Here is a 25,075-nt window from a genome sequence, read left to right as displayed (position 1 = left end):
AACAAAGGAGGCACTTGCACCAGGCACTGCAGGAAAGAAGTGCCACTGCCCAGCATGTGCTTACTCAGTTGTTTTCCCCAGGGTTCTTGAACTTGTACTTGCTATAGGAATGACATTCATTTAAAGAATAGGAAAAATGTTTTAAAAACTACCCAACATTAGCACTAAGTGAACTCAGTGGTCTCCCCTTGTTGCCTTCTCCAGTTTTCTTTGGTGTCAAGTGTTAGCATTACAGCTATACAAATTTTTTATGCCTAATCCCCCTCAATTTGCAGTTTCCTGACAAAAGACCAGGTGTCAAACAAACTCAAACTCTTCTAAATGCAAACTAATGATTTAAACTACTTATCCTTTTTCCATGTCTTTAAAAACAAAAACAAATTAAGATTAAACAAGTTAAACACATGCATTTGCCTTAGCTAACACAGGTAATACTAGCACTATTCAAATCTGTTTTGTCTATCAATTGCAAAGAATTTTCAAAAATCCTTCAAAAAAAAAAGTATGGTGCAGATGCAAGAGGTAAAAAAAAATCCAAAAAAATAAACAAACAAAACACCCTGTCCTGTTTTCCCTTACCCCTCTGAACTGATCCACAGACAAATGAAGACCACAAATACACACCTACTCTCAACAGATGAGAACTAGGCCAGTGTTAACATTTTATCCCATCTCTTAAAATAGCACTTTCTAAGCAAAAATCCTCTTGCCTTCCACACCATCTTGTCTGTCAACTATTCCAGGAGCTGTACAGAAGTATTCAGGATTATGTGTCAGTACTTCCCCTTTTATTATTTTTAAATGTTTGGAAATGTATATAATCCAAACACTTGCATCAAAGCTTAACAATTTTCACAATTAAGGCATAAGCCAGTGATACAATAAGGGGAGTGGGGAGGAAGAGTTCACAATCCCACACTCAATTTGCCCTGTTATTTATTTTATGGTTCACAATGTACATCAACATACACACTGTTTATTGAATTACTTGTAGCAATGGAACCATAGTTTCATTTTTCTGTCGCTATAGTTACATTACTATCCAACTTTGCATTCAAAATCTGGTAAGAAATCCTATGAAGGGTACTTAATCCTTTTTCAAAGCAACCTAACTAGTCTTAATCAAAACTTTAAAGGAACATTTCACTGAAGATGACATGGGGAAGCAACTTTTATAAAAATATACTGTATAGAAACACAGTTGGAAAATTGCATAGAAAATATTCTTTTATTTGAATTGAAATAAGGCACAGTTTTACTAGCTATGGTTTGGCTGTAAAAATGCAACTCTTTTTTGATTACTTTTATGTTATTAACAGTATTTTCCATAAAAATATAGGTGCAGGGATAAAAAAACCCTTTTACACAGAGTGGGAAACACTCTATTGTAAAATTTCACCAAATTTACTGTAATTCAGCTGTCAAAAATTCAAATGCTATTTTAAATCAGGATTCTACATATTATTGTCCTCCAGACTGTTCAGTGGCTGATGCTGTGCTTTCTTCATTTCCTGTGTAATCCAGGTGTTCCATCATCTAAAAAAGGAAAAAAAAAGAGAAATGTCTCTTCATAAAGAAATACTGCTTTATCCCATTGATCTAAAGTATTTGTTAGCTAAGAGAAATATAATTATAACATGTGTTAGAGTGCATTTTAGCAGCATACATTTAGGAGGTCCTCTATAGATCAGAAAAGTATTTAAGCCAAATAATCAAAGTTGTATTAGCTAATGCTTTCCACTACAAAAACGATTCTCCAACCAAGGACCCGAGTCCTCTACAAGAAAATAAACCTGTGAGTCAGAAGTATCTCAATTATTAAATACAGATAACAAGAACACAATTGGGGTTAAGCAAATTTTTCAAAGATATGGCTTGCAAAACTGGAAGTAGACTCTAGTATCTTACCTGACATCTACAGAATTTAATTCAAGCAATAGCTTGAACAGAAAACACTCTCTCTTTTCATGGCTGTAAACACTACCTACATTACAGTTAGTCAAAGCTAACTACAGTGGTCACATTTCTTTGTAAATTTTCCTTTTATTTCAGAAAGGATAAAGGAAATGTAAAGTCCCGCATCAGGAGAGAATCCAAAACAGGTAATTATATAGACTGACTCGCCATTGATGTAACTGATTAGATTGCCTGAATAACTCAAAACAAATTTGTAGTTGTCCTGACTAAAAAGCAGCCTGTTTCCCTATCACTGTTGTATTGCTGGAGGCAATGAAGGTTCGGGTTTTTCCCCAGGGACAAGGCATTGAATGAATTAGAGGAAATACAGGTGTTTGTTAGTGTGACAAACTGACTATCAGTCTGAGGGCTTCAGAACTGACATAATTAACAAGAGGCCAAGAACTGGACAGTCTGGGTAGCTGACAGCCAGAGACAGAAGACACAGAACTAGTACAACTAATGCTGAAAAAACAAACTGTGCCAAGGAGCTCATATGCCTGGAGTGGCAGGATTATTAGGACAAGAGATAATGTTTTAAGCATCAAAGGGTAGGAAACCCTACTTACTTTCTTCCATAGTGGCATATCCATGCTCATTGTGTGGATTCTGATCGAAGCTGGACTGATTTCCACACAATTGTTTTCTTGTCTTACTAACATGTGCTCAGAATCCTTGCCAGGACAAATCCAGGCTCTGAGACTGCTGTGTACACACTTTAATGTGGTATAGTTCTATGTACAGGGTAAAAAGACTTGTTCCATTAACTCTTCTCTTCTTCTCTAGTTATGACCCAGGTCTGTGCCATTCCTTCTTTTATGCCACTGGAATTGTTTCACTGAGAGTACATGAACATGCCTTATGAAAAGCACTTCGGCTTAAACAAGATGTTTCACAGTCCAGCCACACCAGCACACTGTGCAGTAAACCAAGATGACAGTTCCAAAAAACAAGTCAGTGGGATTTGGGTAAGGTTTAGGAGAGCCCAGTGGCCAATATCAATCTAATACTAGAAAAGGTCTTCCACAACCCTCCCTTCATGTTCCAGAATCATGACAGTAAGAACTAAGGCAGGTACCAGTCTTGCCAAAGGACTGAATTAGAGCAGCAACACACACTCAGTCCAGCAGTGAATACCCAGTTCTTGTGCTAATGACAATCTTGTGTTTATTTCAGTATATCCAGAATTTTCCTCTACACTGTGACCAAAAATCCACATCAAAAGTCACCCAAAGCAAAAGACTCCCTACAATTATAGAACTCAAACCATCCCTTTGAATGAGGATTAAAGTATTCATTTCCAGGATAAAACAAGAACAACCTCCCCCCACAGTACCATATTACATCAGGTCATGCCATGTATCTTCCTTCAGCCTAGAGAAATTAATTTTGCTAAGCATTTTTGTACAGTCTTTTCCTATGCAATTGACAAAACACTTCTAGAAATCAGAGTTAAAACTACTTGCAATAATTCAGTATTCCAAAGTCAAAGATTCTTCTTGTAATCCCACAGCATTAAGCAGCGAAAAATGTTCTTTTTTTTGTACAAATGCCGGAGATTGCACCTGTATTTAAATTTTTAAGTCTCCACTTAATAATCAGATTTTGAAGTTAACTTTAAAACCAAATGCCTTGTAAAACTCTAAGGGTGTTGGGGGGAGGGCGTTTATATAAATGCTTCAAACCTAAAAGAATCACCCCACCCCATTTTTAATCTTCCGTCCACACAACTTCAAGTTGTAGACACGAGGTGCCCCTCTAAAAGAACAAGATGGCATTTGAGCAGCTTTGTCCACACACGTATCTCCACTGTGGATTCTCTCAGGACAACCCCTCCCTCAAAGCCTCCACAGAAGCTGCAGGAATCTTTAAATGACCAGCTGCAAGATGAAGGCACCTGCTACAATCCTGACAAAGCTGTTGTTTTAAGCTAAGAATGAGGCAAAGCAATCTGTACACTGTGGAAAGCTCACAAACATTTCCGAAGTGGAAGAGACTCAGAAGCTTTGCTCTCACATCTGAATTTCTGACAGTTTTTAAGGGGGAGGTGTTAAGACAGCTTTGTAACAAAAATGATTTTTGTTTAACCTATCTACGAACATGGTGAACTATTAAAAACTAAACCAGCAAACTCAACCCCCAAAAAACCACTTCCACCAGAGCCAAACTAGAAATGGCAGTACAAATGTCCCTCTCTGTAAGAGCGCACTCAGTACCTATGCGTAAAGTTGCTTGCAAGATTCATGGCAATAATGTTGCATTCATGAAATTCTTAACAACTCCCAGTTTTGATGAATTTGCAACTATCTAAAAATGTGATTATAAAACTTACTAAATAGCAGGTGCATGCTGTATAATATGCCAGTGACAAATCTGTTGATTCATTAGTTCAAAGACAGATAAGAAGTGCTAAACATTTCAAACTGACAAACTCCAACAAGTTTAAAGACTACTCCATGTAGAAGACTTCAAAGTTGCATTAGGCCACTAGATTTTTCATGATTTTGCTAAAATTATTTCATAGATTGCACTGATACAAAAAACAGTATTCTAAAATTAAATCAATAAATGGAAAATAAGTATTAAATTAATTTATCATGAAGGCATCCATGAGGAGTATAAGCAATCCAGAAAGCTAGATAAACCTCTATTTTACACTTCACAGCAGCAATACTGCCAGTTAGGTGGCAGGAAAGTAAGTGCACTATTCTTCCAATAAATCTCTGCACTTCAGTGAATAGTTAAAATGTTTTCTGTGCAGCAACTCTTTACAGCTCAAGACTGCACCATAAAAGAGCCACACAGAGCATAACTAGAATTTAAGACTGCCTCATTATGCAGAAACAGAAATTACCTCAGCTATGAATTATGGGACCTCGGAGCTATCTTGGGGAGTCAAGTATTTGTCATACGTATAAAGTAGAAACTAAAAAAGTGGTTTTAACTGACCAATTCAAGAACTCGAGTGTGCACAGCAGGACAGAAGAATTCGAAGTTATAAAAATAGTCTGGCCATCTGCTTTTAATTTGTACTCAACCCCTCCCACTTCCTAATATCATCTTTGGTTTATATCTAATTTCTTATTAAGGTTTTTTAATGACATTTAAATTGTTAAAGTACTCTTTCTTAGAAGAAAGAAGCTAATGAGAAAAGTCCTTTTTATTTGAGAATTTAAGACACAGGCAGAATTCACCATCTCAAACTGTCTTCAGAGCAGACACCCTATGCATTATAAATAGATGTATAACTCCAGCAACTATAATTCAAGATTATATTTAAATGCTTACATTCCACGAGAAGCTGAAATTTGAAAGCTTGCACTGCTCTCTCAAGCTGTGTGGATAGCAAAAATAAAAGCCATCAGTGGTAGAAAGGTCAAAGCTCGCTGCAGCCCAGATGTGCTGCGGCAGGGAGGCCACGAGGGCAGCCCCAGCCCCGGCTCCCAGCCCCGCGCAGGCAGTGCAGACAGGACAGCATCAAGGACACTGTGGAGCAGGAGATGACACAAGGCTGCAGACATGATCACTAAAGGTAAATTTCTAATGCTCAGCATTGTAACAGGAGACAACAAAATTGTTGTTTAGCACTAAGCAGTTTTTCACATCTACGCAGTGACACAGAAAAACCAGGTGAAGGAGTGCAATATAGGTAACAGAAGAGGAACTAACACCAACGGCAAATATTTGAAGACAGTCCTAGGGTTTGGGAAGCTAGAGAGTAGAGAAGCATACAAAGCCTGCCTCCAGGCTTAGGAATCACACCTTTATTGCTACTTTATATTATGTTTGCCTGCACTCCTTTAAAAAAATAAAAACCCCAGAAGACCTAAGTGTGAATACATATTTGTATCTTGTCTTCAGTTCTACCCTCTTTTACCAAGTAATTTATACAAAATTAAGAGGTAGATGCAAAAAAGACTGAAAAGACAAAGCAGAAGGGGAAAAAGAAAAAAACAGAAACTGTAAGACGATTAAAAAAGTTGCATTAAAAGAAGGCCATAATCACACCTTGTAGCAAAGGCGTCCTGGAGGAGTCCGATACCTAAATAAAATTCATTCCATTATTAAAAACATATAGAACAAAACCAACAAAAAAAATCAGAAAAACACCAAACTCCAAAAAGGTAACTAATGGACTATTATTATGAAGTTCAGTCACCTGATGCACTGTACATGCTCGTCTACCCCTCTTCTTATGACACTCTGCCAGGTTTTTCTGTTCCCATGATGGCAAAGCAAACCTCTGCACAAGTCTGGCCACCCCTGCCAACAGAGCAGTTCTGCTCAAGCCTCAACCACTGATGTAGCAAAAAAATTGTCTTCTGACACCTTTCCATATCTTTCCTCCTCAAAGTGAGCACAGAAAGCTGGAGATTTCAACCCTAGAGCTGTGTGGGTTTGGGCTGTTTGGGGTTTTGTTTGCTTGGATTTTTTTGCTTGTTTGTAAGTTCAATAAGTACAGTTCAAAATACAGTTTTAGATAAGAAGGACAACATATGAGAAAGATCAACCCTGCAGTTTTTCAAGAGTGCTACTTGAATAACAGTCTCTGGGAACAAAAAATTAATATAAAAATATTCTTCAGAAAGTTATAGAAAAATATAAATTAGTAAAGTTACACAGAGTTCAACTGCAGCTGAGTTACACAGAGCTCAGTTACACAGAAGTCTAACTCAGGGATGGCAGAGCGGGGGGGTTGAAATCAACATTTTAAATTGTGCTAGAAATGAAGTAATCTAACTCAAAACAAACTGAAGTTCAGAGTAGTTTTAATCCTTCAAGAAACCAGTTGAAAGGACACGGAATAACTACTATGGCAACATAATTCTTTCAAGTATGAGTTTTGCTACAAGAAGTACAAGAAATTTTTGTCACTAAGGAGACCTGCCAAATTTACTTAGGCCAATCTTACTCAGAACTCAAGCGAGGAAAATAAATTGTGTTTTCCCCACAACAAACCCAGAGTTATTGGGCTTTATAAATGCGATTTTGTTTATTTTAGAAGAGCACACAGTCACTAATTTATATATAAATGCACTGTAAACCAAATTCATTCTGACCTACAGAAGAACATTTCTATCCAGTGGACCTATGAAAGGAGGAGTTGATTTTGTAAACAAAAAGACAGGGTATTTAGTTAAAGCTGAAAATCTGAGTAATTTCACACCTAAGCCAACCTCCAGCTGAAGCAGGTATAGTGTATTAGATCAACAAAAGGTAGCATTTTGCTGGTAATACTATAGGAGCTGGTGCCTGTAGTTTTACAAGAATTACTCTTGACTTCACTGACCCACTTGAACTTTCCAATCCTGAAAAAGCAGGAGCTGCTTCTATCCCCCATGAACGTCCCACCTTTTCCCAGAACAGACTATCCAAGCTCAACATGCCCTAGGTATAGGTGATGGTCAATTCAAACAATACTGAACTTAGGTCTCAAGCAAAACACAGAGTAATCTTGAGACTGCTCTGTCTGATGATAAATGCCAGCTCACAGGGGTTACTGGCACACCCAGTTACTACAGCAAGTCATATCAAGGAAAATGTGCACGTGTCAACAGGTGAGATTTTAAGAACTGCAATTCCTGGGTAGTGCTAGACATAACCAAGGGGGAAATACAGACTATTCAAGGCAGTGTGCCCACAGTGTGTGCTGTGATAGAAAACAGTTACAAAACCCAGCTATTTTGCTCCTGAACGCTCCATACAATCCTGATGATGTAGGCCATCAGTGATGCATGGAAAGCTTCTAAAGCTCTAGTTGATCACAAATTTTTTGGAACTGTCTCTAATACAGAACTAGTGCAGTTTGGATTCTGCATGCTTAGTTCAATGACTCATGTTATACCACATCAAGATGATAGATGGGGGATGTTAAAATCCAAGAAAACATTTCAAAGCAGATAGAACAAATTACTTTTCCTCCCCGAGTACTGAACCAGCTATTTTATCTCCCTTGAGCTTTTTTCTGCCATGTCAACCACTAAGACCAAATTTTTCTAAGAGTAAATACTACTTTTCCTTATAAGTTCCAGGAGATCACAGGAAACCTTGCAGAAACTGGGTTGCAGGTGTTCTATCACCAAGTTCTCAGAGAAGCATATACCCAAAGGAATTAACAACAGAATACTCAAGTCCTCCAGCCTACCTGGTAACTGCTTCCTTTCCAAAACTTCTTCATCTCTTTGCGCCTCCAGGCAACGAGAGAGCTTGTGATGAGTGTACATGGTACAAGATAGAGAAGGGCAGGCTGCCCCATCTTCATTAGTGCCAAAACGACGAAGGTCAGCACCATGCCAACGGCATAAGCTATAAAAACACATTCATACATACACAATCAAGAACAGGAGAATTTTTAGATTAGGTCAGTCATTTAGTAAGACAATTTCTTCTTTTTAAGCAATATTTTCCTTGTTGATATAACTGAAGAAGAGACACAATAGGCTGCTCTATATTTGGAAGACTTCTCAAAGCAACTTAAAAGCCATAAAGAATAGTCACCTGAAGTACAAGTAGGCACACTAGAAAGAGTTTCTGCAGAGATTCTTGACAACATTGAACCTTACCTGAAAAAGCCCATCTAGATCTGCCATTTAAAAAAAGCTACATGAAGAACAACCATGCTGAAATATCAGTTTACCTATTGTGCAGGAAATGTAGTATATAGAAGATGATCTTGTCTGAACATCAAATCTTCGACAATAGGCAACCAGAAGCCCTGGAAGGGGAAAAAAAAAAAGTTAGAAGGAAAAGGATTAATGAAATGTTTAGTCATGATTTTTTTTCTCCCAAATTTTCCAAATGAAATCAGCATTTATAGTAAGACTTCCCATTATAGTATTTTATCTTCTTCCAATATTTTTTTCTGTAAAGGCAAGAACCAGACTAAGAAATCTTACAGTAAATGTAGAAAAAACCATGATGGAAATATGAGCCAAGCAAGCTTGGTTTTAGAGGTTTGGGGTTTTCAAGCAACCTAATTACACTGTGCTATTTTCAGCTTTCTAACACAGAAGTGTAACAACCTATTTTTAATTTCTTCAATAGGATTCTAATGCTCACTCTTAACATTCAGCTATTTTGCCTGCACATTCTCCATTAAAGTAATTTGCTCAGGACTCCAATTATGGCCAAATTCAGTCCTCTGAGAAAGATGGAAAAACTTGGAAAAACATTTTACATTACCTCACCTCTGATTACATAGTCTAGGATACAAAAATCCTACAAAGTCACAGAATATTTGTTTTCTGTGAGATTTTAATGACATTTAGTTAATCCTGACAACTGTATTTACCTACAGGACTTGCATTTACTCAATCCACTACAATAGAAAATAAAAAACCTTTCACTACTTAAGTATTCTATAAAACAGCGAGCTTTCTTCTACTCTGGCTTTTGTTGTATTCTGCACTGGCTGATCAAGGCAAACTGCTGCATTTGATTTAGTAATTACCCTGTGAATAAACTCTGTGAGTCAGCTATGAATAAAACCCAAAATATTTATTCATAAAGTACAGTTAGGAAAAGCATTTGCTCACCTGGGACAATAATGTCTCCAAAACCCAGCAATGAAAAGGGCAAGTCACAGAGTGTCGATGCAGAGTGTTCCAGCCTAGGCACTCTAATAACCACGGGTAACTGGAAAACATTATTTCAAAAGCCACATAAATCTCATCTAAAGCATTATGGTGTTCTGGATTTTTTTGGTTGCTTGAATTAATAAACAGTTTAAATATAATTAATTTATCATTAATGCAGACTTCAAAATAGGTAGAACCTGAAGTAAAAACCAGAAACCAACATAGAAAGTAGATAAAGCTTAAGGCAACTGGTAAGCTGGAATTTCAGATTTACAAATAATACGCACACACACAAAAAAAAAGTGAAAACAATATTTAACCATGTAATAGGAATAACAAATCTGGATTATTAACCTAACTATAGAATACTGATCAATGATATCCAGGCCCTAAAGAGAAATTTGGACAGTAAGTTTTCCCCAAAAGAACAATCTTTTCAGAGGAAATAATTTAAAAATCCAGTATCTGAAATACAATCCTTACTTTCTCATGGGGAGCTGAGCGTTCAGTAGGGACTTCCACCAAGTTTCCATCACTCTAGGATCAAACCCAAGTCAACAGGCATTTAATACTTAAAAGAAAATAGCAGAAGCTGGCTATATTTTGTGAGAAAGTTATGCTGAAAAGCACACTATGAATTAGCTACACAGAGTCAGTACTTTAGTGCTGGACATATTACAACAACTGTTCATACCTTTTCACTGTTTCCAAAGGGACCAGCTGCAACTTCAACCATTATACTTGCTCCATTCTGAAATTAAAGTTATTTTTCAAAAGTTAATGGTTTAATGAACCAAAACCTTCTTACAATATTTGCAAAAACTGTTTGTACCTCCACTTACAACTCAGGGCTGGAAAAATCCTGAATATCAAAGGGAATGCTCCAGTATTGTACAGTATTATACTGTATTGTTTGACAATAAAAACATGTAGTCCAGACTAAAATATTGTTAAAAAAACCCAAACAACAAGTCCACTAGAAGTAGCTGGAATTTTAGATAAAACATGTCAGCTTTTTCTGCCATGAGCTTTATGCTTCAAAATAAAAGCAGGTTAACACTTGCACAGTGTTCATACCACACTGCAAGTGATCACTGCAGAAAGTACTAGATCATATTCCAATAAATGAATATTTAAAGCAAAAGAAGGAAAAATCTGGAGTGCAGTAATTTCTCATGATCACACTATCCCTCACACTACATGGGGATGGTTTACTTCCAACCATGTGATTGCCATAAAAATTTAGGCCACTGTTGTCTTACATGGGAAAAAATGGAAATCAGCTTTTCCATGCTGAGAACACTGCAAACACTGACCTGTTAAATAAAAATATTCTCCCAATGACCAGACATTTTTGTTCTTACAGTAAATTCACAGACATACCTTTGTGATAAATGGTGTTATGAAGACAAAAAACACGTCATATAGAAGGAGGAGTCCTAGAAGTATTACACAGGACTGGCAAAAAAAAAAAAAACAAAGAGAAGAAAAGATTACTGTGAGTTTTCAAGTATCACACAGCTAGATTCTGGTACCATTACAGTACCATGTGTTTTAATCTGGCATAACATTCAGAACAGGATTAGTTTGGTTTAATAATTATTAAAAATGGTAAAGATTATGTTTTTTTTAATATGTATTTCTTACATATTGAAAACCTACTTCCTGACAGTAAACTTGCAGATTCATGGCAGTAGAATATTTTCTTAAGGTAAGCAACTTACAGTACCTTAAAGTTGGGCATTTTCAGTGTTTTAATGAAGTTTAGGCAGAAAGCAACTCCCAAAATATCTTGCAAAATCCAAGCCCACCTGAAAAAAAAAAACCCAAAACAGTTTTACAGGTTGTTCAAACTGCTGCTAGAATCTAGATTTTTCTGGCAATAGCAAGGAAAATTTCTCAGAAAGCAAGAAATTAATTTTTCAGAATTATTGCTACCAAAGCCATAGAAGTCCTAGTTTCAAGATGGTCAATTTATACCAGCCTGTGATCATAAACAAATAACTGTGCTGGTAATAGCTGCAATAGAGTTCATTTTCTTCATAATAGCTGGTTGGGCTATGTTTTGGATTTGTGCTGGAAACAGTGTTGATAACATAGGGATGTTGCAGCTACTGCTGAGCAGAGCTATTCCCTATGGTATCTGCACCTCTTTTCTTCTGTGGCAGTCATTAGCAATCAAGCTAGTTCTTCCTCATCTTCATAGTTTTTTATAACTCCAAATTGCCACACAGCTCATTTACATTGCTTTGTTCTCTATTACTCCCATGCTTGTTAAGCTTCAAAATACTTTCATGACTTTTTTGAAATTGGCACTGGAGTTTAAAAGGATGCTGTGCTCCAGGATTAGTTGTATGCTGGGAAGTTCATTAACACCAATTATTCACCTTACTCTTAAGTCAGAATGCACCACTTACCTATCTTCATTTCGAAATACTGCCCAGACAACAGCTGCTGCTGTGCAGAATATAGCAAGAAAAATAAGCCTCACTTCAATGGTTTTGTTGGAACATGTAATCCTAAAAGAAAATAATTAACTTAAAAAAGAAAACCTGCAACAGCCAAGACACATTCCTGTGCTATCACACATCCTTAAGCTGTCCAGGTGTTCTCAACCCAACTCCTCTGCTGCCTATAGCACAGTACTTGCTCCAAACAGGATCAAATGTGCAGGATCCTCCCCTTACAGAGTTCCTTAATGAATAAAATAAGCACATATGACAGACAACCAGAATTTTGTAAAACCAAGCCAACCAAAGCCTTTCAAACTTTATTACAGAATGCTTTCAAATAAAGGTAATGGAGCAAATCTACAACTATTTAAACTGTTGATTATGCTACAGATACCTTTCATGTTTATTAAAGCAGTTTGTAATTTTCTTTTGTAACTATCCCACATACTAAAACCATACAGGAAACAATTTGTCAAACTGTTCTCATATTTTCATGCTGCCTTGAGTAGCAACCAGAATATACCCAGAGGAAGCCTGTAATTTTTAATAAATGTGCACAATACCTGCACTGCCCAAATGGGATTTGTCCTATTAATGCTGCAAGACAGTTGTACAGACTCATCGCAGATGCCAGGCAGAAGACTGATATTATAACATAAACTAAATCAAAACAATGAAGACAGGAATCAGTGCCAAAAAATAGAAAACAGCAAATAAACACAATAACATATATTTGATATTTTGTATTCAGGAGGTGTCTGGACTGGTACTGGGTGATGTGGTTTAAGGATCACAGTGACAGTACTGTGTAGACAGTTGGACTGGATGATCTTGAATGTCTCTCTCAACCTTGAGGGTTCTATGATAAACTGTTAACAGATAGAGCAGTGCTCAACACTCATTGGAGACCCCAGTCAGCTGAGTAGAGAAAATACTGAATTCTGAGTGTCTCTGCCATGACAAAGTCCTCATCAAGCAAAAACTTGACTCAGAGGTATCAGAATTGCTTTCTAGCCAGATCCTCACCAAAATACTAAAACCAAACACCAAACCCCAAGTAACAAAAAATGCTCCCATCAAGCAAACTCTAAACACTACTAGGTTGTCACTGCCATCCTCTCAAAAACATTGACATAAATAATGGGGGTTTTTTGCTCATCATTTGTCACCTCTCTTCCACATGACTTCATTCAGAACAAGCACTGTCAAGGCAGTCTTTGTAAGACAGATGAAGAAACCTCTCCTTTAAGTAGCAACTACATCCTTTCAACCCTCAACTCACACATGGACAGATTAATTTAAAATGTTATATTCATTTTAGTTTAGAAATCTAGCTTTTTAGACTTAAACACTTCATAATATCATGTAGAAAAGAAACTCAAATGAGATCATTCATTGTTTCTTACCTAACCATTTGTAGAAGAAATAAAGTAAGACCAGCATGACACAACAGATGACAACAAACAAGATAACTGTTACAGGGGTGAAAGTCACATTTTCTTCCTTTTTCCATCGGGTTTCTCTCTCCCCAGGACTTGCTACTGCTTTCAGATTCTCACTGTTTTAAGAAAACAACAAACACCTCAGATGACAGATAAAAAATGTTTTACTGTGGCCAAAATTGATATTATTGAACATTTAGATTGACAAGGTTTCAGTTTAGTCCCTCATACTATTATTAGACTTAAACCCACAGAAAATTGTATGGCTATTGTTCTAATTTCTCTCAATTTTTAAATGAAGATAAGCACTTCCAACTTAGCACAGATCACAAAAAAGAGATTCTTAACTGTGCTCCTTTCCGATGATGTGGTAATTGCCAACTTTAAGGGAGCATCCCCAACCAAAACCCTGACCCATGTGAAAAAAAGTAGTACTACACTCTTAAACTGCTTTTCAGGATGCACACACTGAACTCTGTTAGTGCATCACCTCTGATTAGAAAACTTATTGGGCTAATGTGGAGAATCTGATAAATATGTCTACAATAAATCAAAGCCATAGGTATTGCACACTCTTAAAACCTCATCCAGACATTAAGTGTCTGCAAAACCTATTCACGTTAGCAGAATGAAACTAGCTAAGTCTTAGTTCTTTTACTCTTACACCTCATAATTACAGAGTAAATGAAAGAGAGGAGGTATGATTGGGAATTTTCACTGGGGGTAAGATTTCTGTGCATACATACTCCATATTTACACCTCACCATGCAAAATAAGGAGACTTAAATTGCTGTGTTTGTTCTTTGAGCAGAGAGCCCTTCTACTCTTTAGTACAGACCTAGTGCAAAATGCCCATCAGATAGCTTGTTCCTGAGGAATTCCAGGACCTACCTACCAAATGCTGAATTCAGCACTGAAACAGCAACCTTCAAAAGAGAGTAACCCACAGAAGCAAGGCACCTTGTTAGATGAATCACCTTCTCAGAAGACATGCTTTTAATAAGCAGCTTTTTTATAAAAATAAGCTCACCCTAGATTTATTAAAGAGCACTTTAACTAGTTTAATAAATTACATCTAGGTATTTTTAATATGGGAGACAGCACCACATTTTGTTATTTTAGCATTCAGCACAGCCACACCCTGCAGCATTGCAAGGTGAAAAAGAAGTATTATCAGATCCAACCTTTAAAAAAAGAAACACACACTTCCCCTCCTTCTACTTCTTTAATCTCCTTAAAATAGCTGATTTGTATAACTGTGGGAAAAAGGAAGCTGTTGTTATCACATAGTCCTCTCCTTGTTGTGCTGGGGAGCAAAGCGCCAGAACACCACTGAGACCCTGAAGGTAGCAACACACATTTAGCCCATTTAGCATACACAGCCACCCAAGAAATACTGCAGAATAATGCCATGCTCTCAAAGGCCAGCTACAGGCAGTTTAACCCCAGAAATTGATCTATTTGTTCAGTTTAACCACAGACAATTCTGTGCACTGCTTAAAGCTGCACATCCCTCAAGGACAGTGCACAAACCCCCAGTACCCCTTGTTTCCCCTGCCTTTGCCGCTTTGTGCACTGCCACTCCCTCTTCCCTCCACAGGGACTGCTGCTTCCTCCTTGTCCTTGCCCAGTCTGAGAGCTGCTGCTGCCCCAGCTCTGTTCTCCACCAGTTAAAACAAAAAGCTGAAGCAGATAAGCCAGGCTGGACTTTATCTGGAGCCAGCCAGACAAGCAAACTGTGCTTCCCATTGCTGCTAGTGACAGGAGTGCTGCACAGCCAGCTGGGATGGAGCAGCTGTACAGCTCCCTATCAATGCAGACACCACATACAAGATGTATTTACCTCCTGAATCACTGTGCTTGAAAGGTGTAACTAAAATACCTAATTTCTATTGTGGGTATTGGAAAATCATAATGCTAGTTATAGAGTGTTTGGTAATTTGTCAAAATGTTAACTCATGCCTCCTCCCAAGAGCTGCATTATCCCTCAGGAACTTTTACAATCTAAGCTTGAGGTGCCTTAAAGACCTCTGGTGATTTTTCAGACGTTACAGTGCTCAAACATTTCATGACAAAGCAGCTAATTGCACTTAGGTCTTCTAACTTTTTAACTACCAACCTAAAAGAAAATAATTTCTCACTGATCATAGTGACAGTTTTCACAAGCTTTGCAGTCCACGTAATTTAAGCAATTCCATTTAACCAACTTACAGTTCTGCTACTCCACTCCAGTAGCCTCCCAGTGCCACTGTAAACACAGCAATTAGGAAGATGACAACCATACTGTAGTCAAACTCTGGCAAAGGTGGTGAATACAAAGTCACATTGACTTCTTTTCCAAGCACCTGAAATGTAACATACAAGTTGGTTCATAAGGAGAACAAAGAAATTATATTGCTTATTTTCCAAAAAGACATGCGTGCATCATGATTTCCTACTCTTAATCTACACAATACTGAGAGGAAGTTTTCAACTCACTGCACAAGACATGTCAGATGTTTGCCAAGTAGTGCTTCCTATGCTACCTTTCAGGATGGTCAGGTTTGGAAACAAATCTATTACTACTCCTGTGTAAATACAGAGATACCACAAGAGAAAATGGTACCTCTCTGCATTCTTTCCACACCTCTGAGAAGTTGTGCCTCTAGCCCAAATGCCTCCCCAAAATACACCAAGCCATCTGCTCTGCAGGAAAGCACATCTAACTCAATCACAGGTCCACTGAGGTATCAGCAGATCTACCTCTAGCTCTCAAACCCACAGAACTCAGCTCAGAGACTGACATGAGGCTTCAGACAGAACACAGGGACAGCTCAATGTGGCAGAAAGTTATTTACCAATAGCTTAACACAAACATGTGTTGAGATGAATTCAAATTAAAAGAAAGCAATTTCACACTATTTAAAAAATGTAAGACCTAAGGAAAAAAGCCAATCAGCTGAAGTACGCAAAGAAAAAGGGAGAGAACACGGAGTTGTAAGTGGTACTGAACTGTATAAAAATCTTGAAAGCAAAACCAAGGTGCTTGCCATTTGACTGAAGGTGAGATTTAAAAAACAAAGAAAGGATGAAAATTTGACAGGAAATGGAAAGTAGTAGGGAAGACAAGTTTGCTGTTGCAGTTAAAGTAACTCCAGACATCTAAAATAATTGTGCAGTGAGAACAGACTTCAGAGATGCAGAAAAAAACCCCAAATTTGTTTACAGTCTGCATGTGAGATAAAAGCAAGAGAGAGAAGAACATGCCAGACAGGTTTGGCTTCAGAAAGATCAAACTGGCACTAGAAAAACTGAATGGGAAACCCAGTGGTAGAGTGGAACACAGTGGCCACAGATGAAGAAAATTTTCTAATTACAGATAATAACCTTTCTGCAGGCTAAAGAAGTCACAGTCATTCTTTTTGCCTGAAGTTATGGAAGTTCAGAAAACAAGGAATAAAATTAAATTCTAGTGAAACACTGCAGTTATGTAAAGTGCAACATAACATTAAAGGGCAAAAAAAAAAAAACCCTATTCAAATGACAGCATCCTCTATGTGAAAAAAACCAAACAAACCCAAACATACACCACCAAGACCCAAAAAAAAAGCCAAAAACCCTAAGAAGCTTATACATTTTTAGTATTTGGTTCCAATATATCTTAATCAGTCTTTCCTTTAAGTTTCATAAATCTTACAAAGTATAATTCACATTAGAATACAGAGCAATTGTTTCCTTTTGCTCCTATCATTCCTCTCTTCACTAAAAACTTCCTAAGTCTCAACTTCCACCACACAGAGCACTAGAATGAAACAGACTGCATCAGGTAACACATCTGCAAGAAAGCTGTCCACTGACTAAAAGGTTTGTTACACTCTGCTATTGCTATCAGAACTTAACAGACCTGGCTCTAATGGTGAAGGCTAGCAGAGATTATTTACTTGTCAAGTAAAAAGAATGCTTATACAAATTACTTGCCCTCAGACTGGTGCTGTCTCTCTCTTCTAAATAAAAGGAGGAAGCTGGAAGCTTTAAAGAGTGTTAAACAAGAAATGCAACTGTAGTTGGAAGTGTACAACGGCTGCTGGATTCCAAACAGTGCATATAATTCCACATAACAGCTGCTAGTGACATGACAGAAAGCTTTAGCAGAAAACTAGAGCAGAAGCATGAAAGATCACTTATAGTCTAGGCTGTGTTCCTCACTACTTTTATGAAGGCAGTCTCATTACAAGACAAAAATGAATTATTTGATTCAGCAGCAGTATGAGACATCACCTGGCACACCAACCTACAGCAGAGGTGCTTTGGTGAGTTACTCCAACTTTACAGAAATTATTCCATATCACACCACTCCAAGCATAACTGGGCAATAAAGAAGTGCAGAGAAGATCCAGACCTAACTTGCCCTAGTTCCTGTTCATGTTAGTAGGGCATCCTAAAATCACTCAAGCAAGCAAACAATACTTATCTGACTGAAGAAACAAATCTGAAGACAGAAGACAACCTGAACCCAACTAGAGCACTTATGAAGGCTGTGGCAGTCTGAAGACAGCACAAACCTTGTCATGTCAGTGTTCAGCAAGTGCCTATCTGTAATGACGACAGTAAACAACCAAAGTCCTACCAATTCACGCAGTTTCAGTTTGCATACTTACCTAACACAACCTCCCATGGCAGCTCTGAAGATTAAGAGCAGAAATGGTGAAGTGAGCTTGCAAATTTAACTCAAGAGCTAAAACTACACAGTGCTAGCCTCTGCTAGCCCCAGAAAAGCATGTGCAACACAGCTGCTGCTTAGCAAACCTATTCAACACTAAATAAAAAAACCAAAACAATATAAAAACAACAGAAAAGGCCACACTGAAGAAAAGATACTGTTTTCCTTAAAACCCTGTGCAATACTTTGTTATCCTAGCATTACATGTCAAGGAAAATAAACTCCAAATACTCCCAAAACAAACTCCCCTGCCTATGAATTGTAGGAGATAGCACAACTGCTGCATTTTAATAACATGCATTTGGCATCTCACCAGCAGAAACTCAGACTACACTGCCTAACCACTCTTTAGCTGATGCTGTCACACAGTACAGAGGGAGCTCATCATCTGGTAAAGGCAAAAAACTGAGTCTTTCCTCAAGACCCAGCCTGCTCTGGTGCTGCTTGCCTGAAAGCTCTAGTGCCAGCAGCTACAAGCTCAGCTGTTGTAGCTTCTGCACTAAAGAACAGCCCTCTCAGGCTACAGCTCTTCACGTGTATCGGGCACCTGCAGCTGTATCCAAGTCTACTGAAAGACAGCTTATCTTGTTCAGCAGGAAACTTTTAAGGTTCCCCATCTCCAGTCAGGTACTGTGTTTCCCATTCTCAGTGCTCTAATCAATCAATCAACCTTGTTCAGCTGATTGGGAAGACCAGTACTTTCACAACTAAATGTCCATCCTCTCTTAGGAATGAAAGCAGGATCTAAGCACATTCAAATCAGGCAGACATTCAGACCTGATATGAAATTAACCTGTTTTTTCAAATACCTAAGTTTATACAACCATAACATGCTGAACTTCTGTTACTTACCAGCTGCATATCTACTATGTCATTATATCTTATAAGAGCAATTGGAAGAGTCACATCTTCAAAATCTGTCTTGTTGTCTGAAATAGCAGACTAAAAGAGAAAGTGAAAGTGGTAAGCATGTTGAGCCCATTTACAAAGTAGGTTAGATCCCTAAAAATAGATTATCCTTTCAATTTCAGTGTATTTGTAGAAAGATAAAAAAAAAGCTCATTCATCACCCTTTGCTCAGGATTAATAAAGATATACGTACTTAAATCAAACCAGATGATACTTCCAACACATCTGGATTCATACAGCTCTTGTGTTTTTATAGTATTACAAGGAATAATCAAAATTATTTTTAACTTCTACACTTCTAAAACAAGATGAACTTTTTGTGATAATCACACAAATCCATAAACTGTACATATTTGTACATACAGTTTGCATCTGCAATGGAGAACAAAAAAGCAAATAAAGGTCTTGTGAGATCTCATTATTTCCAGTTTTGGATTACATTTCCCTAGCTTATTTTTATCACACAGGTCTAAAATAGTATCACCTAAGTTTACATGGAGGTCAGAATGCACTAAAATTAGGGAATTATAAAGACAAGTATTTGCATTCAGAAACGTGTTTGAAGATACAGGAACATGTAAAAATTCAGCTCTGTAGCTCCTCTGAGCTGATGCAGGCCAGCATTGCACAGCCCCAGCAGCACAGCTCTGTGAGGAGGGTAAAGACTTGTGCTGGAATCCCACATGTGCTCAGGGTGCTCTGCTCTGGGGGCTTCTCTCAGCTTACCCTGCACAGCACTGCATGGCATCAAAGAGACAAGACACTATTTCAGTGCAGAAGGAAACTGTTTGTTGTAACTCACCAGCCTAGATTTACTGGCAATCAAAAGCATTTTAGCACCCAAACTTTGTGCAATTCTTGCTTTCTCCAAGAAAGTGCAGTTTCCTCTCATCACTACAACTGCTTTGTCTTTCATTAAGCCAGAAGGAACTTCAGCTGAACTGCAGAGGACTGTAGAAGTCAGGTTTTCCAGAGCCCTGAAAGTCTGTAGAGAAAGAGCAAGAAAAGGAATGTGATTAAAATAGGAAATTTGATATTACAAACAAATTAATCCAGATGACTACATTACTATGCACTTTAACTGGAGATTTGCCAGGAAGAGGTGTAACAGAAAAGAATAATTCAGGAATATAAAGTCACAGCAGCAGTTTCTGCAGCCTGCAATAGTGAGGGACATTTAGAGCAGCATAGAGCTGAAAAAATCTGGCTATTTCTAAGTGCAATTTCACAGTAGTTGGTATTGTAATTTAAATATAAGAAACTGGTTACACAGAAAAATCACCTGTTTTCGAGACAAACAGTACATCAAACTGATGAGCCAATATAAAAAAGGTTCAGAAGTTTACCAATTTTTGTTAACAAATAAACAGAACTTTAACTCTCAAATATAAAACTTAGACATAAGGATAATATTCAAAGGGAAAAAATTAATAGGATAAAATTAATATATTAACACATAAATAAATAAACACATATACAAAGCTGGTTCTAAGTACAGAATGAGTATTCCCTTTGTAAACTCTAGAAGCCAGCTCTTTAAAGGACAGAAATGTTCACTATAGATTTTTTTTGGGGTGTTTTGGGACAAAGGGGACAACATGAACCAAAATGTTAAATATTGACTTTAGCATATATTTAACTCAAAAATTTGAAGACCAGTTATAATTGACTCAAATTCATACTGCATTCTAGTTTTCTTAGAATGTATGACTACAAGCTACTTACAGCATTGTCCAAGGTTTTTGGAAGAGATACCCAATTAGAGTTGTAAATGATGCAGTAATCCTTAGTTACTGGAGGCACTCCACTTCCAGAGGCATGCAGGATCCCCTCATCAGCAGCTACCTGCAATAGATCACAGAGTTCTGTGCTACACCAAGTTCAGAATATCAGTTATGCAAACATTCTTCTAAAAAGCTGATGAAGAGAAAGACCTGTTAGGAGAAAAGGAATTTACTAAACTCATTACTTTACATAATAATTGATTCCATGAGAGATGGGGAGCTTGAGAGCAGGCTGGAAATCTAGCAAGAATCTAATTACTATATAATGCTGCTTATCCTCTTTGCAAATACAGTGTATTTATGACATGTACAGTCCATGTCACCAAGCAGAATACCAGCAAGAAACCAAAGGAATTCAGATTCTCTATCTTGTGCCTTCCAAAAAGTGTAGCATTTTACATGGAAAGCAATTAGAAGAGTACATGGGAAAGAGATTAAGTTCTAGAGTCTTCCTTCCTCACAGACTCTAGAATTTTCCCTACTAATAAAAGTAGGGGATTATATGTATTACATATATGCATATGTAATATATACATATACACACACACACACACATATATGTATCATGTGACAATTCCCCAAATATTTTTTGTCAAATAACTGTAAACACGAAGAGACCAACTAGTATACCTTAAGAAGAATTTGTGTAGTCAAGGAAATACTTGTGTTTCTTAAGATTAGAGTGACTCACATAATGATTCCTGTTATTTACAAATACAGCTGAATTTTCAACCTTCTGATAATGTTCGGAATGTATACTTCTCCCCAAGCATAAATAAAGGTCAGGTATCTAAGTGGATAAATGAACAGGCTAAAGATTAGGTGCAGCTACAGCTAGAAAGCAATGAAAAGAAATAAAAAAGTATCTCCAAAAAGTATCCTCATAAAAAACTGGAAGATGTTCTTATTTTAACTGTCCTGAAATTGACCTCAATAGCAAGAAGCATAATAAGAGTAAAAAAAAAAAAAAAAAATTAAAATCCTGCTACAAAATTCAGATTTATATAAAAAACTACTAATATATTAACTTAGCGATAGGCACGGGTATGGAGGAGAAGCCCTAACAGTTAGATACACAATCTAACTGCTAAGCATTAACAGTGCTAGAGAGGCATTTCTCCTCAATCTAGAAGATCTGTATTCTGCAGCAAGAGAGAACTGGAGAGAAAATAAAAGCATGTGACGATATTGTTTCAGACGTTTATGTCTGCCTGGTTTGAATAGCAAAAAACCTTCTTCAGAGGAATCCATTATATTGGCCCCAGCGCATGAACATCTGCTGGGAGAAGTGTGTCAAAGGGCCTGAGCACATTAACTGTTTAATACAGAACAGTTCTTCAGCTGTCAGCTGAAATAAATTGGTCCATGATTTGTGATCAGTACAAGAATGATCAAGCTTCTCTCTTAAATGCATTCACCTAGAAGTACAAGCTAACAGTGAATTAAAAGCAGTAGACTTCTAACAGGTCCAAACTCCAGAGGTTTACATCCATTAAAAGCTCTTTCTGTTTCACCAAATAGAATAATAAGTGTTTTCTGGGTTCCAGGAAATCAAGTGTTAACGCTACACAAGCATAAATCTACGTAGAAGGAGTGATTACTTGCTTATATGATATGCACGTTTTGTTTGGCAAGCTTCCCTTCTCTGGGGATTAATCAGGCCACACATTTCATCCTCATGAGGTGGAGGGAAGCAGGACCTGAGTATGACGTGCACACACACCTATTCATTGCTGAGCTCCAGAGACAGCACTTCAAAGTTAAAAATTAAAAGAAACACTACCTGATAGGCCTCATTTGGTACATCCCCAGGGAAATCCTCTTGAATCTAGCTAAAGTCCTGTTACTTTCTAATGGCTTCAGTATCCTTTCACAACAGACCAGGGCTACTGGTTTGGGTAGGTGGCCTTGCAGTCAGCTGTGCCACTGAAGAAATCCTACTCTCAGTATACACGCATTTCTCACTGAGCACATTTTCAATTTTGTTACTTAAGAACAAGACTAAATGTGTGATCACAAAAACATCTCTTGAAAAGATTAACCTGCTTCTCTAGGTTGATTTGCTCTGGCATAAAAGCACTCCCATGGAGAAGAGGCATGACAGCTGTCCTTACTTAAGGGGAATCACCATCTCCTTTCCCTTCAGGTTCAGACAATTCCCAACGGCCCCTGACCTCCATACAAATTCCTTCCTATTTCTGACAGGTAGTTCTCTCATCATATTTCCTTCCCTCCTCACCTTTAAATCTTTGTTGTATAATTCCTTATCTTTGATATAGAAGAAGTCTTATTCTGTGTCTTAATCCCTAATTTTCCAAAGGTGTCCCTACCACTGCAGGAATATAAACTTGGGCTGACGGATGGGATTTGGAATATACCAGTAATTCCACCACACAGAATATAGGTAATCAGATGAACCAATAGACAGAAAGAGCAGACCACGCCTGTGTTTACAACATCCATCACAATTAGTAACTAGATAAGACATACAGACATTCAAAGGTACAGACTAGTGAGAAGGTAGTCTGCATGTAGCAAGTGACAACATAAAACCCACAGAAACATAAAAAGGCAGGGGAAAAAATAGCCATGAACAGAACAACCATAATTTTGTTGTTCTGCCAGCGGCCGTGTGACACACACACATCGGCCCTTCTCCCTCCCTCCAGGCACTGTGACCCAGAACAGGAGCCCACGCTCAGAGCGGGCAGTGATCCCTCCCCAAACCCAACTCCCCGTGCTGTTAATGTCAAGAGAATGCTCCTGAGGCAGAATGACCTGGTCCAACACTCATCACTGCTACAACTGCATCTGTACAGCAGAGAAGGAGGCAGGACACAGGGGCTGGAGTCTTTTAAGAGAGCAGAAGCCTCTTCCCTTGTCAGCAGCAGCAAACCACTGGAGTAAAGGGCAAAAGCACTCTTCAGAAAACCCCAGCACACCCGTGACAGCTACGCGGGACTCAGGAAATGCCACGGAGACAAGTTACTACCCCCAAAGGCATTAAAGGTACTAAGAGACTGTACTGTGCACCTGTTGCTAAGCATATCCAATGGTGACTTCCTACATAGGAAAGAAGTATTCTACATCCTGCTTTACCAAAACTAGATAAATTCTGTTAAAATTAAGTTAAAAAAAAAATCAACAACAAAACAATTTCGTGGAACAGCATTTAATGCATACATGCCCTTTATACTGCCTGAGCAGATTATGGAGGTTTCTGACTTCCCCATTTCACTACCGCACTTGGCAGAAGGTGGCCTGCCAGATTTCCACGGCAATGTACACCTGTGGAGAGGGAGAAGCTGCGAATGTGTGCCACACCGAAACCAAAACTGAAGGTGAACGAGGTAAGTCAGGATACACACACACACTAGCAGCTTTCCCCTTTCCCGCATCCAAATGTAAACACCATGTTTACCCACGAAGGCACCCGTGAGATTTGTTATCTCAACTCCCACGGCGGAGCTGGCGGGCCGTGTGGGGAAGCGAGAGGCCCCGCTCGAGGCGCGCCCGGGAGGCCCAAAGCCCCCGGCCCGCACGGCAGCCCGGCCCCGGGGCTCGGGCCGGGGGAGACGGGAGCTGCACGGGCCGTGCCCGGCGAGCTCCCGGAACGGCCGGGGAGAAAGCGGGCAGAGGGAGCCCCTGGGCCGGCAGCGAAGAGCAGGGACAGGCAGCGCCGTCCGCCAGGGCCGGCCCGAGTGGCCCCGCTCGGGCCCGGCCGGCGCGGCCCCGCGTCCTTACCAGCGGGAGCAGCAGGGCCCACAGCGCGGCCCGCAGCAGCCCGGCCGCCCCCATCGTCCTCCGCCGGCTGCCGGGGAGGGGCCTCGCTGGGCTCGGGCTCCGCACGCCCCCGCGGAGCCTTTCACCGGCACTTCCTCTTCCGTCCGTCGCGGCCGCCGCTGCCGCCGGCCGGTCCCGGGGCGCCGCGGGTGCGGCGGGCGGGGCGGCGCTGCCGGCGGGGCGGGGGCGGCGCTGCCGGCGGGGCGGCGCTGCCGGCGGGGCGGCGCTGCCGGCGGGGCGGCGCTGCCGGCGGGGCGGCGCTGCGGGAGCCGGGCGGGCGCGGCGCGTCCCCGCCCCGGCTGCCGAGTGCCCGGGCCGCGTGTTGTGGCGCTGCCGTTCGCGGGGGGTCCGTGGCTGTCAGCGTGTCGGGGTATCCACGCAGCAGCTCCCGATGTTTTAGGCACTGACGGGCTCGCTAAAACTCCTCGGAGCCCCTACAAGTAAGAGGAAACGGCCGCGTTTGCCTCGCGTC

General features: G+C 39.3%; 1 protein-coding gene across 4 annotated transcripts; it reads right to left on the bottom strand.

Moving 5' to 3' along the window:
* Positions 1 to 1,209: 1,209 nt before the first annotated feature.
* Positions 1,210 to 24,744, bottom strand: SPPL2A (signal peptide peptidase like 2A). Of its 4 annotated transcripts, XM_021537526.2 has the most exons (17): positions 24,565 to 24,744; positions 20,762 to 20,881; positions 19,839 to 20,021; positions 18,980 to 19,069; positions 15,640 to 15,773; positions 13,393 to 13,544; positions 12,550 to 12,646; positions 11,951 to 12,052; positions 11,263 to 11,344; positions 10,917 to 10,991; positions 10,228 to 10,284; positions 10,017 to 10,070; positions 9,492 to 9,591; positions 8,594 to 8,671; positions 8,102 to 8,262; positions 5,965 to 5,998; positions 1,210 to 1,536 (listed from the first exon to the last, which is right to left on the bottom strand). In XM_021537526.2, exons 1-17 carry the CDS (start codon positions 24,616 to 24,618, stop codon positions 1,505 to 1,507), a joined length of 1,605 nt encoding a protein of 534 aa, XP_021393201.1. In that variant the 5' UTR covers positions 24,619 to 24,744; the 3' UTR covers positions 1,210 to 1,504. The 4 variants fall into 4 exon arrangements, with proteins under 4 accessions (XP_021393201.1, XP_021393200.1, XP_021393203.1 ...); XM_021537525.2 differs by lacking the exon at positions 5,965 to 5,998; XM_021537528.2 differs by lacking the exon at positions 10,017 to 10,070.
* Between the last annotated feature and the right edge of the window lie 331 nt (positions 24,745 to 25,075).

The sequence above is a fragment of the Lonchura striata genome, chromosome 11 (assembly GCF_046129695.1).
Source record: "Lonchura striata isolate bLonStr1 chromosome 11, bLonStr1.mat, whole genome shotgun sequence".
In the NCBI taxonomy this organism is placed as follows: Eukaryota; Metazoa; Chordata; class Aves; order Passeriformes; family Estrildidae; genus Lonchura; species Lonchura striata.
The sequence above is the reverse complement of the archived record's forward strand: the minus strand, read 5'-3'. Positions and strand labels throughout refer to the sequence as shown.